The 15,575-nt window shown below is 46.4% G+C and overlaps 1 protein-coding gene across 16 annotated transcripts in view; it reads left to right on the top strand.

Moving 5' to 3' along the window:
• Positions 1 to 15,575, top strand: part of MBNL1 (muscleblind like splicing regulator 1) — a 112,267-nt gene that overhangs the window by 21,774 nt on the left and 74,918 nt on the right. For 10 of the 16 annotated variants that reach the window (XM_063339942.1, XM_063339939.1, XM_063339950.1 and 7 more), the window contains exon 2: positions 5,753 to 6,689. The exons of 4 other annotated variants lie outside the window; for them this stretch is intronic. In XM_063339942.1, the coding sequence (XP_063196012.1) occupies positions 6,516 to 6,689 (174 nt within the window). In that variant the 5' untranslated portion in view covers positions 5,753 to 6,515. Of the gene's footprint in view, positions 1 to 5,382; positions 6,690 to 15,575 lie in introns of those variants that run through there. 2 more of the 16 variants (XM_063339941.1, XM_063339954.1) reach the window with 2 other exon arrangements.

The raw sequence follows: 15,575 nt of genomic DNA, 5'->3' as shown, positions 1-15,575 counted from the left end.
AAAAGCCACCCTTTGCAACCAGGGTTGCGTGGCAGCTGCTTTAGGAAGGGAAGTGAAAAATTATATATCAGATTGTAAAAAGTGTGAACCTTAGCAATAATAAGGTGCTGGTATGTTTTCCCGTTCTCTAAAGTAGGTATTAAAGCATCTGACCTGCAAGACGCGAGGCTGGGTGTCTGCTGCGTCTCATACGAGGGAGAACTCCTCCGGGTCACTTTTCCTCTCTGAAACCATCGGCATCAGCGGAATTCAATGTTAGAGGGAAGCGGTTGCTTCCGTTGCTGAGTCATGGACGTTGCTTTTTTTCTGTAGTAGTTGTTATTATCATGGATGATGCTAATAATCTTGGGTTTTATATATATAACATTTTATATACACACACAGGTACAGTTAGAAATCACCTGTCAATATTGGGAGTGTTTTTCAGTGGTGTGTAGCTATCCTTTTTGCCACTGTTACAAGTACCTCCCAGTTTGGAGTCTCAGTTGTGGAACTTATCCTGAGGTTCGGCATGTGGCTGTGTTCTTGAGGAAAACACCCCAAACCTGCTGCATGCAGGGTGGTTGTTGTCAACATTTGGCTGCATAATCGACAGGCACCCCAGCCTGCCCCCACTGAAACAAACAGGAGAAGTAACACGTAATATAAAGTCACACACGTGCATGATGCAGGAGAGAGTAGGAAACATTTTCCAGGTGAAATGTGCCTTTCTGGTGTCTGGGGACAGTGTGGGGTGGACAGTTCGGAGTGACCAAGACTAATTAATCTAAAGTAAGAAAGGATTGGTCTATGGGATTTGTACATCAGTGCCATGACAGTGTTGTTGGGAATTGGTTCACAGTTTGAAGGACGTTAAGTCTTGGAGAACTGATTTCAAGGCAGTATCTTCTTTCTGCACACTGCAGTAACGCATGTGCAATTGGGGGCACGTACTTTATGACGTGTTGCCTCTTTTTTCATTATTTACCCAGTTTTCATGAACTAAGCACACTTGGATGTGTTAAATTCAGATGTAATGTCACAGTTAGGTGTTTCTGCTAAAACGGTTTCAGAAACTGTGAAATATACTCAAGATAAAAACGCGTCTGATGAGGATCTGCCTAAGAAGCCCACTGAAGGCAGTGGGAGGTTGCGCTGCCTTCCCAAGCAACTTTGTCAGAGCTAAAACAGTACAGAAATAACCTTTAAAACACTACTACTAGTACTACTACTACTAAAACTATGTATATTATGCAAAATATCTGGGTCATAGAAGTAGTGTTGGCAGTTTTTTTACAAATCCAATGTGAGACTTGCTTAGTAGTTCAATGCTAATACACACTTGTAGTTTTACCAAGCTCTGTTTAAGTCACAAGTTGCTGGGCTGCGGGGGGCTGTGAAATACATCTCAAATAGTGTAGTACCCAGGCATTAGTTTTACTAAAGAGTATTTTTCTTTAACCAGTCCTTCGCTGTTATGTGGCCAAGATGTTAATTAGCTCATTGTTTCAGCTTAATTTTGTGACAGTGCTATAATTATATCCCTCAATTGTGCCATGAAGTAATTGTTGTATCGTTTCCAAATTTTATGTTGAGATATGTTATTGGTAAACTTTGAATTTGGCAGAGGTGTTTTGAAAATACTGTAAGGCAGTCAGTAATTTTTGTATTTCTTTCTTTAAAAGACAGCCATTTGGCAATTTTCAAGCTTTGAGACTGTACTGTCAATGTAAATAGAATATTGATTTTATTCCATTTCCTATCTCATTAGAGTCATTGTCATGAGGGTGGATTCATGTTGTGTAATTATCTGTTCTTGCTGACAGTTCTCATGTCATTGATACTGGCATTTTCAGCTTCCACTTTGAGCATAAAAATAGCATTCGTCTTTTCATGTTCTTCTTTAGTGTTGTGCTTTTTTGCCTGTCCAGCTTTTAAACATCTTTCTTTCTAAGAGACGTGTGTGAATTGAGATAGAGAAAACAGGAACGTCCAGCAAACCCAGTTACAGGAAGAGTGAAAACAATGGCTCTTTGGGAACGGTTCCCAGTGGAGTGACACACTCCCGTTCAGATAGCTTATTTTTGTGTCAAAGACTGTAACCGAAAGAGGAGGAAAAACATATCATTAACCTGGCTGTACAACATTTCTTTATAGCAATAATGGGAAGTAATAAAAATTGAACATATTTAATCAGAACTTAGAAACCATATGCACATGGTCCTTCCTGTGTTAGTTTCCCTTTCTCGGACATTTCCAGATAACCTTTCAATTGATTTCTGAAGCTGTTTCTTAATCATTTTCATTGACCCAGCTCAGCAGACAACTAAGCCACCCCTCATACCCTCTTAAGGAATGACTTAGTGTTACTTCAATCTTTTGTCTTCTGAGAATCACTTTCTAATTCTTTTTCAATATTTTTAGTTTCATTTTCCTTGCATTCCTGATAATCAGTGAAGGCAAGGTTATGCTTTGTCCAAACCAATGTTGCAACAGTCCCAAGACAAGTAGCAAATACTTTCAAATTTCAAAAGGTGAACTGCAAAAACCAGCTGTGGATTAAGAACAGCCTTTAGTACTGAATGGCCTACTAGGTGAAGTCTGGAAACTGTCAGCCTCCAAGTAAATTTTAATTAAATTTTTTAAAAAATTGTTAAAAAATCAACTCAACCCCTTTCCTGTCCTCTCTCTACGGTTTCTCCTTCTGGATCTGTTGCAGTCTTTCTTAGCTTATCAGAGACAGCTCAAAGAGAGATGTGAATATATCTGCTGGGTTTTTTGTCAGACAGTGATATCCTGTAGTATTTGAGGCTTACTGGGGACTCCTTACTGACTTGGAGTATCACAAGAGAATTTCAAAGTGAGAGGAAAATAGTTTATGCAGATACAAGAAAATAATTCTATGCTAACATCTTCCTTTATTTATCGGAGATATTGAAAATAGACCTCTGGTCTGAAGTCAGTTTTTATTTTTGCTAGAAGGCTATTTTTAAAGCTGACATTTCTGGTTATGTTTTCAGGTAGATAACAAATTCTGACAAAACAATTTTTCTTCAAGTGACTGTGCAGACAAAATATACATCTAGCATTTCTTCACATCCAGAAGATTTACCTTTGAGGCATCACAGCTCCTTGGAGTAATACTTTTCGTACCTGGCAGCCTGAAGAATGAAGGGTGAAATTCAGCCTCGTTTAACGCAGTTACAGATATGTCACTGACCTCAACAGGAGCAGGATTTCACTGCGAGTAAGCGGCTAGTCTGACTCCAAATAGAAAACTTATTACAAAGCTAGGAATAAAACATAGTTTCATGGGTTTTACCAGGGAGATTACTCCTTTCATTATATGTGAGCACAAAAGATAGTTTTCAGCTATTTTTATTTTGTATGTTGCCTTCATGCTGTCTTTCTTTCCTCATTAGGGGTGACTGCTCTTGTAATGAGAGTGAAATTAAGTATCTTGTTTTGAAAATGTGGCCTTTAACTTGCTTTGGCTTTAGCATGTAAAATATGTCAATTGCTGCTTTAACTCTTCTTGGTATTTGGAAAAATCAATAGTTGGTATGGATTGTATACCAAACTGATGAACAGGAGAAAATCCCTGCTTAGAGCTGTTTCACAGCTTTGTTGTAGAGCTATTACTGCCTGCATCGGCATCACCTTCTCCTGAGGGTCCCGCAGGGAATAAACGTTCATAACAAAATAAAACACTCAAAAGTCGTCATTTTGTGCTGTGCAAAGAGCAATGGTGGGAGGAAGCAGATACATCTATGATCTGTACCTGTGGAGGACAAGAGTGAGTTGCGGTACACCTTGGCTGGAGGCCGGGTGATGTTTTAGGCTTCCAAAAGCTCTCTGATGTGAAGGGCAGTCCCGCACGAGGCGGCTGGGGATGCTTGGAGCCTGTCCCACCAGGGTGCCCAGATGGGCCCGCTGGCATGCGGCCAGGGCAGGTGGCATCGTGAGGTCCTGGCATATTGTTCTGCGCTGCTTTCAAATCTCTTGGTGCTAACCCATCACAGCTGGGTAGTGGAGCACAGGTAGGAGAACCAAACTTGTTAGCCTGAGCACTTGTTACGGAATGAGTTTTCAAGACCCGAGTCTCTGCTGTATCCCCAAGTGCTGGTCAGTAGTCACTGCTGGCATGGGACGACTCTGACTTCTGAATTTTAGCCAGTTGAAGCAAATGAACGTCTGTGTTTATCAAGAAGGCACCTAGCTGTTAACTTGTGCTTGCAAGTAATTGTACATAGTTGTTTCTCCGGCTAGTAGGGATTAAAAATCTGGGCATGATTAGAAGTGTCCTGGCAAGGAAACCATGGTGCCTGTTATAATCTTATTAGCTGTATTAGGTGTGCTTTACTTCTGCTGTAGTTTGTTGTTCTAATCATTTAGTCCTTAGAAAAACACTCGTAGATTTTCCTCGTCTACTGGTTTGGATCCACACTGAGCAGCACCACTTCCCAAGATGTGTTTCTGATGACAGTGTCAGTGATGCTGCTTTGAGGGGTGGAGGGGGAATGTACAAATTATGGAGTGGTGTCTTTAGAAACACAAGGATGTGAACAACCTTCCCCCTAAATGCAGGATGCTGCTGGGGGTTCCAGTGCTGGCACAATTCCCATCGTCGGTGTCGCCAGCGGGCTCCAGTGTTGTCCTGCAGGCACTGCCGTGAGGGCCCCTCTGCTCTGTGCTCCAGGCGGCTCTTTTGGGGTCCCCAGGCAGGACAGGAGTTATAATTTATTATGGAGTTATATTTACATGTGGCACCACACTTCTGTGGCAAAGCTGGGCATCTGAAACTCAGCTCAAAGAAACACCCATTCCACCTTGGCATCCAAGGGGCAAGGTTTACCCTCTTGTTTCTAGATGTTAAATGCTGGGGTGTTTTTTTAAGCAGATGGTGTTCATCATGAAGCTCGTAGTTCACCTTCAGTACGTTAATGGGAGGAAGCAGTGTGCTGAGTAATCATCATTCTCTCCTGGACCGGGCAGTCGCTCACATGCGGGCATGCCGTCGCCGCAGACCCGGGCCAGCCTGCGGTGACCCCGACGTGGCTGTGTGCCAGTGACGACTGGGGCTGCACGGCAGGGCACGGTAATGCCTTGGGCAGCCGGGGCCCAGCCGGTCCTGCGAGGAAGCGCCGTTTGGGGTCTGTCCTGTGGCGAGTACCGGCGGGGGCGGAGAGGCCGTGCCGCCGCCTGACCCCGGCCGGCGACGCCCGCAGCGCTGTAACGGGCGGGGCGGCGGGCCCGTCTCTCTGCGGCTGTTCCCCGGGGGGAGCCGGTACCCCGAAAGTAGCCGGTGCCCGGCGAGGCCCGTGGCGAAGGGGAGGGAGGAAGGGTGAGGCCCAGCCCGGCGGGGCGGGGCGCGGTGGCGCGCAGGCGGGTCAGCGGACGGTACCATTCCCGGCGCTGCGGCGGCGGCGGCGCCATGGTCCGTCCCCCTCGCTGCATGCCGGGTAGCGCCCGGGCCCGCAGGCTCGTCCTCCGGCGGCCGGGCGAGCCCCGTCGGGCGGGCTCGGGGCAGCGCAGCGAGCGTCTGACAGGCGCGACCTTTCATAAGACGGCCGCCCGCCATTGGCTCCCTGCCCGGACTGTCGCTGCAAGGCTCTCTGCGATTGGCTGGCTCCCCGTCATGCCCCGGCTCCGCACGGGGAAGCGGCCCCTCTCCTGGCAGCCCGGCTGGCGTGAGTGCCCTGCGCGGGGCGGCGGCGGCGGGGCGCCGCGGCGAGCCGCCCGCTGACTTGTAACGTGTCTCTTCTCTCTACAGGTTGGTACTAAGAAGTGCCTTTCCTGACGTCTCTGCTGCTTGGGACCGCTGCTAGAGCCGCCGCCGCTGCTTTTTGCCTTGCTTGCTGCCAGCGACGACAGCGCATCCGCCGCCAGACACCCCCGCTGCACCCCGGCCGGGAGAAGGGCGCTGGCGGGCCTTGCCGCAGGCTGCTTTACTGTAAAAATAAAAGTGTGCTGAGAAGGTCAGATATCTTCTGCCCGAAAATCCAGGAGAGGAGGAAAAAAAAAAAAAAACAAAACAAAAAACAAACCCCGTCTCAATCGTTGCTCTAAACTGCTGCATCTCTCTATGCCAAACTAATCGATACCGATTGCACCACAAAACCCCGCTGCAAATTCTGCTGCGTGGAGATTACCTTTCAGACAACTTTACCGAAAGCAGCTTGGAAATCCCGTGTCAGAGGGTCTGCTGTGTTTTCATGCTGGCAGCGTGGGCCCCGGCGGGCGCTCAGGATGGGTTACTGAGCGCACGAGGCCACACTTTTTAACGTTCACCTTGCCGGTAATCCTAGCATTTCTCTAAGTGTGAAACCTCTGTCAATTAACAGCGTCACGCTGTGAACTCCTGGTGGCACGTCTTTGAGGTTGCAGCCACCCAGTTTTACACGTACTTTTAAAATAGGGAGTGGGGGGAAAAAAAAAGTATTCTGGAGGTGGCACTTTCATCATTTCCAGTTTATCAGTTCAGCTACTCGTTTGTCCGTTTTATTGGAAATTTTGACTACCTGTAAAATCTAAAGATGGCTGTTAGTGTCACGCCGATTCGGGACACAAAATGGCTAACGCTGGAAGTGTGTAGGGAATTCCAAAGGGGGACTTGCTCACGACCAGACACGGAATGTAAATTTGCACACCCATCGAAAAGCTGCCAAGTTGAAAATGGACGCGTAATCGCCTGCTTTGATTCATTGAAAGTGAGTAAATATTATATTATTTTCAAGGATATACGGTTTATGAAAGAAGCAGTTGTAGCCAGAGAAACCCTGGAGCCCGACAGGGAGCAATTGCTGGCTGCCAGCAGTGGCATGTTTTGCTGCTGTTATTTTATTTTATTGATGCTTGTTGATTTGTTTTGCTGTTTTCCTCAGGGGAAGGGGAAGGATAGGGGGAATAAAGGGAAAATACGCCTGGCAGGGCTCAAATCCTCTGGTATGGCTACAATGACTGGTTCTTTGCCTCCGAATTATTCTCTGCCTGTAGCTGGAATAAAGGGCACTTCACGTAGAAACAGCAAAGTCACTGTAAGGATTCTTTGTTTTTAATAGCACAAACCACGTAAGCAATATGATGATTTGTTTCCATCTCATAACTACCAGCGGGTTGTTGGTGTCTCTGGACAGCTGATGGTGAATCTTAGAAGAGTGTTTTCCTCCCTAGGTTATTTAGGTGCCTGTGAGCACCCTGCTTGTATTTCTGCCTTTGGGACTGCTGTGGTTATCCTGTCTTTTTCACAAATGCACTTGCTTAAGGGAAGGGCAACACTCAGCAGGAGGCAGGGTGCCTCTAGACACGCAGGCAGGGCTGCAGCAGAGAGGGTACAGCCTCATGGTGATTTTTAGGAGGCATATCCAAGTTAGGCGCTATGAATATATGGCTGCTGTTTTACTGTAGCTGCGGTTTCAGTAACAGATGTTAAATGTGTGAATCCTTGTCCTTTCCCTTCATTTTTTATGAATTAAATAATCTTAACATTTAAAATACTCATCCCACAAACAGTACAGAATTAATTTGGTAGAGTCATAAAAAAATCAAAAGCTGTGAAACAGAAATATGCCTGTCAGATTTTCTACAGCATAATTTTCTCTTCTTGGGATCAAATCCTGGGAAGCGGAGCAGAGCCCGGGTGCGCGGAGTTGGCTCACGGCGGAGACGTGCTCTTGGGAGGGAGTTGTAGCTGTAACCAGCTACTGCAGGTCGCTTGTGCAGCCAGGCCCCAATCACAGCGGCAGCCGGGCAGGAAGGGGGTTTGTAGCGGTTTTATGTGAATCCTGCAACGCTCTTCAGTTTAGAAATGTGTCTTGTCTCAGATCAGATCCCCTCCTCTTCTCCCTGCCGTTCTGGGGGAAGGGGGGAGCTGTGTGAGCGGCTGCGTGGTCCTGGCTGCTGGCTGGGGTTAAACCACGACGAGGGTGAACCTTTGAAATGTTCTTGTCACAAAATATCCAGCTCCCCCACCCATATTTTAACTTATGGATGTTGAAATGTTTTTGTTTATGTTGTTCAAATTTATTTTAAAATTACAGTAATTATAATGGGGGGGGCAGAAGAAAAATTCATTTTAGAATGTGGAAATAAAATGTTTCGATGCATTAAAAACTGTGTTAGGAGCAGTGCCAGGGGCCGCCAGTGCCGATGGGGTGTCCCAGCCCCGAGCCGTTGCTGTCACTGGAGGTGCGGCACAGAGCCTTTGCCCCTGTGGCCACCGTGGCCACTACCCCTGTGTGACAGCAAGCCCACCTGGTGCTGCTTCTACGCGGCAAGGCATGGCGTGGTGCAGGCCAGCTGCTGCTGCAAGGACGCTGCACCGCAGATGCCACCGCAGCTGTCCCACTGGTGTGTTGGTGTTGGCCACGCCACGACGCTGTGCCCAGGGCAGCATGCCTGCTGGGAACGTGGGCCTGGCCATGGAGACTTAAACCTGCCCCTGTGTGAGAATGAAGATGTATTTATTGGTAAAATTCTACCGCAGTATCCCCGGTTTAATTTCCCGCCAAGCTGGTATTTGATGGCACAGCACACGGTGGTCGCAGCAGCCTCACCCCACTGGCCTGTGCTTTTCAGAGCCGGGGTCCAACAAAAAGGTTGAAAAAAGTCACCAGAAATAATTAGATGTGAATCTCCTTCGCTATGGGAGGCACCACCTGAGTTTGCTGTCCACAGCATCTTCCACTCAGGTTTCTGAGGTCCATGGTGATGGGAGTGCCTTAAAATCTCAGTGCTGGAGGTGGCGGCCAGCAGCACTGGGGCTGGAGCGGCAGCGTGGGCTTGTGTCCGGATGAGGGACCAAGCGGGGATGGCCAGGCTTCCCGCTCCCCGTCGGCATGGCTCTTCCGCTTCCTTTCTTAATGAAGGAGATAATTATCACCTTTGTAAAGAGCTGCAAGTCTGTGGATAGGAGCTGTAGGTGACACTACGGCATTATTACATTGCTTCAGAATGCCCTGTGGAGAAGAGTCTTGTGCTGCCCAGGTGAAGTCAGCACAGCAGCCGAGTTGTAAGCTCGGAAGGAGCCTGCTGTTTAAAAATATGCTGCTTACTAGGTACGTTCGCTAGTGCCGGTGCTAAAAGGTTTTCCAGTGGCTCATGGTTTGCGGTGTGCTGCAGCAGCTCCAGGGTTTGGGGGTCCCCTCCCTGCAGCCCGGGGAGCAGGAGCTGCCGGAGCTGGGAAGGCTGCTTGCTCCCCTTTTTACTTAAATAGCTTCTATAATCTATGAAGATACCTTTGGTGAACAGAAAGTGGAATATCTCCTCATTGAATTCCCTGTCCAGTCCGCATAACAGAAAAGCAGTTGCTCAGTTTTGGTTTTGTTTCAGGTATTTGTCAATTTTTCTGTGTGCTGGGCTAAAAGGGCACTAGTTACTCTGTTACCTTTTCTGCAATATCACAAACTTTAGATGTTATGCAAAAATAATTTAGGGAAATGTTTTCAAAGGGGAAAAAAAAAAGGATTTTTGATTAGGGCAGTAATTTTTGATATTTTAATAGCTTGGTGTGGATATAATGTCCTTGTTCTTTGCTAAAATAGCAGGACACCTAAAAAGCGGCCTTAATATTAAAATACTTGATTTCTTATAAATGTATATAATATTAGTACTAAATGAACAGCTATTCTTGTATTGTCTCTTGGACATAAGATAGGTACTTAGTCACTGAGTTTTTCTTTACAAGCGATGAAGGCATCTTCCCCTCACAGTGCTCCCAAGAATTACTGTGTCTTAGAAAAAATGCTTTATATTTTGTGACATCAGGCAGGTGTGTGTCAGTGCTGCAGAGCCCTGCAGCCCCCGGCAGTGATACTTGCTCATGAGCTGGAGATGGCCGGTGTGCTCTGCTATATTTAGAACACAAACAGGCCGAGCAAATACTTTCTGCGGGGACCCCGTGAAATGGCAGTACCCTTCAGCTCTGGCTTCCGTCCCGGGTGTCCCAGCGGGTGTTGTGCAGGGACGGGCGCACAGACCTCGCAGCCAGCCACCAGCAAGGGCGACTCATCCAGAGGGAAAAAGAGATTTCAGAAGTGGAACTTTCAGCTTAGGTAAAAGATTTCTTTTTCTTTCTTTCTTTTTCTTTTTCCCTCACTGAAATGAAAGCAAAACTTGTGTACGTAGATCTAGAGCAAAAAAAGAGGGGCATCTCCTCCCACCAGTCTCTCCCCAACATCGTGTAGCCACCGGCAGGTACCGTTGCTGGCGTTTGCAGGGAGCTGCTGGAGCGGTGACACCGACCGCAGCGCTGGTCTCCGGACACGTGTCGCCTGTTGGGAAACATGTCCCATGTGTGCATCTGATGGGTTCTTTCTTAAAGCTGAATTGGTAACAAGCAGCACTTGTTATGTGTTAATTAGAAGTGTGGGGGAGAAAAAGGAAGACACACAGGCATTTCTGTGACCCCAGCGGGGCAGTGCAAGGAGGAGGTCAGGGCCACGACAGTCACAGCAAGATTTCATCATCCCCCCGGTGAATACCCTGCTTCATAATCAGTCCTAATGAAAGCAGCAAGGCTGTCCTTAGGGTAGTGCATTAATCAAGATAAATGCGTGTGGGATAATCTCGCCCTTAGATATTGGGAGGATAATTTTAAAACAAGAATGATTATGTAGTATATTCAAATTGTGTGCTTGAGCGGCTGAGTCAGCTCCAGCTCTGGCTCTCTGTTGTTTAAATGCCGTAGGATTTTTTTCCTAAATTTGGATGCCTAAAAGCTTGCTAAACTGTCTACAGCAGAAATAAGCTCTTAAGTTCCTAAATCAGGAAACTGGTTTGCAACAGAAATTAGATTTTTAGCATAATTTTAAAACATTTTTCTTCATTTTTTTTCTTGGAAAAAATATGCCCAAGTAGAATTCATTTTTGAAATTACGTTAGCTTCATCAGATGTTCCGATATATGAGTCATCTGACGCTTCCTGAAAACTGAGATAAAGATGCCTTAACAATGGGGAGATGGATGTCAAATGCAAATCTTGTGGGAGGCTGCAGATGCGCTGAGGACACCCCGTCAGCCTGCCTGCAGCTCGTCTGCGTGTGCCGCATCCTTCGGCTGCCACGGGGTCTTCCCTAGCTGTGTTTTTTTGAAAGTATAAAACCAGCAAGGATGAAAGTAGGGAGAGGGTGATGGGGACTGGGACTGTCTTTTCTGTTGTGCTGCCGGGTTGTGGTCAGCGCTGATGTTTGTCGGCACTTCTCCACTGTACTCAGTGGGCTTTCTGTGGGGTGTGAACTGTTGGGATCCAAAACATGCCGGTTATAACTCATCTGAACTTCACATGATTTCAGAGGACTCGGTAAACACTGCAGGATTTGGGCTGTATCACAGTTTGTCCATTTGGAGCTGCTCTCCGCTACGGGCACTGCAACTTTCAAATAACTTTTTGCTCTCTCAAGTTATGCTCCTGCTAAGGTAGCTATTTCGTGCTTGAGTTGGATGTCCTGATGAAGTGTAAAAAGCTTTTTCCTGCTCTTCCTTCGACAGCTGGGAAGTCTTTAACTCTCACATTTCTCTGCTTTTTTGAAATTCCAAGAGAAAGCTAGAGATTAGAAGTTCAGGTCTCTTCACTGGTGATATCTGAGGTTGAAGCCCTGGTGCCTTGTGTCTAAGATCCACCGATATGTAGTATGTTAGTATTTTATCTTCTGTTGTACAAGTACTTATTTTTTAAAAATTAAACTCCTGAGCTCTGTAAAAGTGACATGCCACTTTTTTTACCAAGAAGCCTTAAAAATATAAAAATGCATTATTATTACTATAGATTCACTCGGTGAGCAACTTATTTCTACCGCCTCAGAGATGTAATTGTTAATTGTTCAAATCACTGTACTTTGTCACTGCTTCAAAAAATAATGATTTCTTTGACTTGTCTCTCCCCTTCATGTTTACTTACCCAAGAGTACAGAATAAGAACCTTATTTGTTTATTTTAATGCAAAGAAAAGGAAATAATTGTAAGCCTATTTCACTAGTAATGTAAGAATGGCAGATCATTTGCTCTGTCTCTGCTTTAATTAAGGCAGAAGAAAAAAATCCAGAAACATAGTTACAGAACACTTTAGTGGGTGATTCTTTAGTAATTTTAACTTTGGAGTGTACGGCATCACTCGACTGCGAGGCACTAACAGCATTTGGGGCGCAGAGGTTCAGTTCTGCTCAAGGGCTGGGAGGCAGCTGGACCACACGTCTGATTCCAAGGAAACTTGTAAAGCAGTAACCCTTGGAAAAAAAATTAAAATATAAACAGTGTTCAAATTCCTGAGATCCAATTTGCCATTTTTCTCCTCTTCAGCCTGTGTGTCTGCCAGTAGGCTGAGCTCCAGAAGAGGAAGCAAAGGGAAAGTGGCAAATACATTGGGAAAATGGTACAATTGTTAGGCTGAGTGGCAAATAGTCCATTAAGAAAACAAACAATTGAAACCATGCGTGTTCCTCTATGGGAATATAAATGGTATTTTGAAATCTTATCAGATACTCAGACAAAAGAGTTACGGCTCACTGTGGTGTTCAGAGTTCATATTACAGTTTCAGCTCTACCTCTGCAGGAAGAAATTAAAAAAAAATTAAAACATTGCATTGCAGCATTTGCACTGTAGTTTTTTTTAGAGGCTGTACATAATAGAAACCAGTGTGTTACATAGAGGCAGGAACTCTGCTGGGTAGAGTCAAGATCGGTAAAATTCTGAACTAATTTGTGGGGAGAATTTTAAGAGGCATAAAATAAGAAAACCTCATATCAAGCATATTCAGTCATTTGTCTCAATTCTTCAAATAAGTGGTATGAAGCAGCCTGTGAGGCCCCTCTCCTTCCCGGGATGACCCCAAGTCTCTGTTGCTCTGTTTTTCTGAATACAGATGCCTTGTTGCCAAGGTTCACTCTTAAATTTGTTGGAAGCAACAAATTACATTCAAGACTGAATGATCACATCTGGTTTTTGACTTTGGAGAAGCACTGACGTTTCTTCGCTGGGACTGTGCATAGCCGTGTTAGCCCAACTGGACACCATTTAGGAAATACCGCCCCGGGTGCTGTGTAGAAGCCTGTGCTTGGCATCAGGAATAGCTCCCGTGTCGGAGCCGTGTCTAGTGTTTGAGAATGGCCAGTCTTCTAGAGAAGAAGTCTCAAAGCCAAGGCAAGTCTGCCACCCTCCTACCAGTTTGATCAGATCGTGAAAACCCTGTTAAGACTAAAAACAGCATTGTTTTGGGGATGATTAGTAATAGGGCACCTCTTTAGTCCTCTCTCTGTTTTCTTGTGCTTCCTTCTGCTCCCCGTTGTGTTTCTGCATGGATTGGTGGTGGGGCTGGGCTCAGTGGAGAGCCGAGTGCCTGCTCTCCCTACTTGGCAGCAGCGGTTCTTGCCCTGGGAACCAGCTCCCGGCACCGTCCTGCCACTGGTTGGGGTCCAGATTTGGGGGAGGGCAGCAGTGCCCTGTGCTCAAGCACAGGCTTGGGGTAGAGGAAGCTTTGGTGAAGAGCAATTAAAAAGTATTCCTGTGTATCCTGTGTCTTTCCCTGCTCTGTGTTGCTTTCAAAGGGAACAAAAAGGAGAAAGCAGAGCCTGGGGCAGCACTGCCTGCGGCGCCAGGGCAGCTCGCCCCTTTTGAGGACCAGGATCCCAGGTGGCATGCAATTTCAGTGACACTAATTGCTCGATTTTGCCCACCGACTGCCTCACTGTGTGTTTCCTCCCACCAGCATTGTGTTATACTGCTTGGGGAAAAGCAGAGGGTGATCTTTCTAGCCTTTAAAGGATATGAAGCCACCTCACCGAGTCTCTCTCTTGCCGGCTGTGCTAATTGGCATGCTTGCTGGCAGCCTTAATCGCGTGGGACTGGATTTGTCCAGGTGAATCTGCCCGCAAGCAGCACGGTGGCAGCTGGGCCCTGCTCGCCTGGCTGCAAGCCCCACATGACGGCTGGGAGACCCAGGCTTTTAGTTTCTTCATCCAGGGCTGCACAGCAGCACTTAAGGTGGTCCCTATATAAAATAACAAAAGAGATGCTTGTATTCTGATCCAGAGTTCTGTCTTTTTCCTTCATTTGCACGGTGCCACTAGAAGGATTACTGCTATTGAAATAAGATTTAAGTAGATGCTGAATTGTCAAGTACTGAAACACAGGATTATGCAAATAAGAAAACCTTTTTAGGGTTCGTGTTTGAATTTATTGAAATACTTATGACTTATCCCCTTCATTAGGGAACATCTCATTATTTAATTGATACAGCACACCTGTTGAGGTAGTTGGAAGCAACCTTTTGATCAAATAAAGGAAAATATTAACATCTGATGAAGTGGATTTTTAAAGAAGAATAATAAATCCAGCTACTTCATCTGCAGGGTGTAGTGATGCTGGAGTGCTTCACACCAGCAATGATGAGCTGTGGGATGCAGCAGCTTCACGAGCTCCTGCTGCATTAGGAATAGCAACATGGGAGACCTTGCAGGGCTGCTGCTTCGTGTGGTCCACCAGAAGGTGTGTTGGAAACCGGTCACTTACTCAGGCAATGCTGGTTTGAGATCCCCTCCATTACAGAGAAAAAGCTGCTTTTCATGGGTGCTGCCTCAAGAGGTAATGTCCCTGCTTCAGGGGCATTCCTGGATGTAGCAGATATATTGATAATCAAACAGGGTCTGCTTCCTCAGATTACATTTTTTTATGTCCCAGTCACTGCATAAACTTCACGGTTGACAGAAATGCTAAACTCTGCGGCCTTTTGTTCCCCAGTACACTTGGGCTGCCAGCTCTCAGCCCTGGAGATCCTGAAAAGTTCTCTCGCTTTCCAGAGACGGGATGCTGGGAGCACTCGTGCTGCTCCGGTGGGAAAATGCTGATACTTTTGGAGTATCATGCTCAAAGGCTGCTGAAGAGTGGGGGTGCTTTAGCAGGAGGGTTTGAAGGGGCCGGCTGGGGTAGCAGATTTGGATTGAGCTTGCATCTTGAGAGCGCTTCAAGTCCTCTGAAGTTCCTGGAAAGGCTCTTTTCAGCTCTAGATTCCTCTGGACTATTCCTAACTTGGCGAAATAGTACAGAGAGTCAGTAAAAAAGGAAGAGAATACTGTTTGAAGAAAGGAGAAGTTTTTTTAGGAAACAAAGCCATTTACTTTTTGTCAGCATGATTTCACTGAAGTTGAATGGGATAGTTTCCAGGCTTAAATATAAGCATAAATAGTTGTGAGATTGAGATTTAAATTTGAGAAAGAATTATAAAGTTTGAAATTGTCCTTTATGTAAGTGCGTGCTCTCTGTGCTGCCCTCCTGGCTGCAGGAGAAGGCACATGTCCTTAGGTGCCCAAGGGTCTGGGAAGCAGTGGTTTAGAGTGGGGGCTGTGGGGGCATATTTTGGATCACAATGTAGAGAGGGGGCTCCGGGGACACAGGAGGGGGCTGGCTCTGAGGCCATCTCCACCAGGGGAGATGCCTGTGGGACCAGGAGGAGCAAATGCTCCGTTGAACTCGAGGTGGAAGGTGGTAGTTTTCGACTGGGGCAGATCATGGGCTCAGGTACAAGGGGGTCTGCAGTGTACCCGGGGAATGGGATCGATCGTTTGTGGACATGCTGAAAAAAACCACAGTCCAGGAGCAGCCGTGC

This window comes from Chroicocephalus ridibundus, chromosome 6, assembly GCF_963924245.1.
Source record: "Chroicocephalus ridibundus chromosome 6, bChrRid1.1, whole genome shotgun sequence".
In the NCBI taxonomy this organism is placed as follows: Eukaryota; Metazoa; Chordata; class Aves; order Charadriiformes; family Laridae; genus Chroicocephalus; species Chroicocephalus ridibundus.
This window is presented reverse-complemented; position numbering and strand designations above follow the sequence as displayed.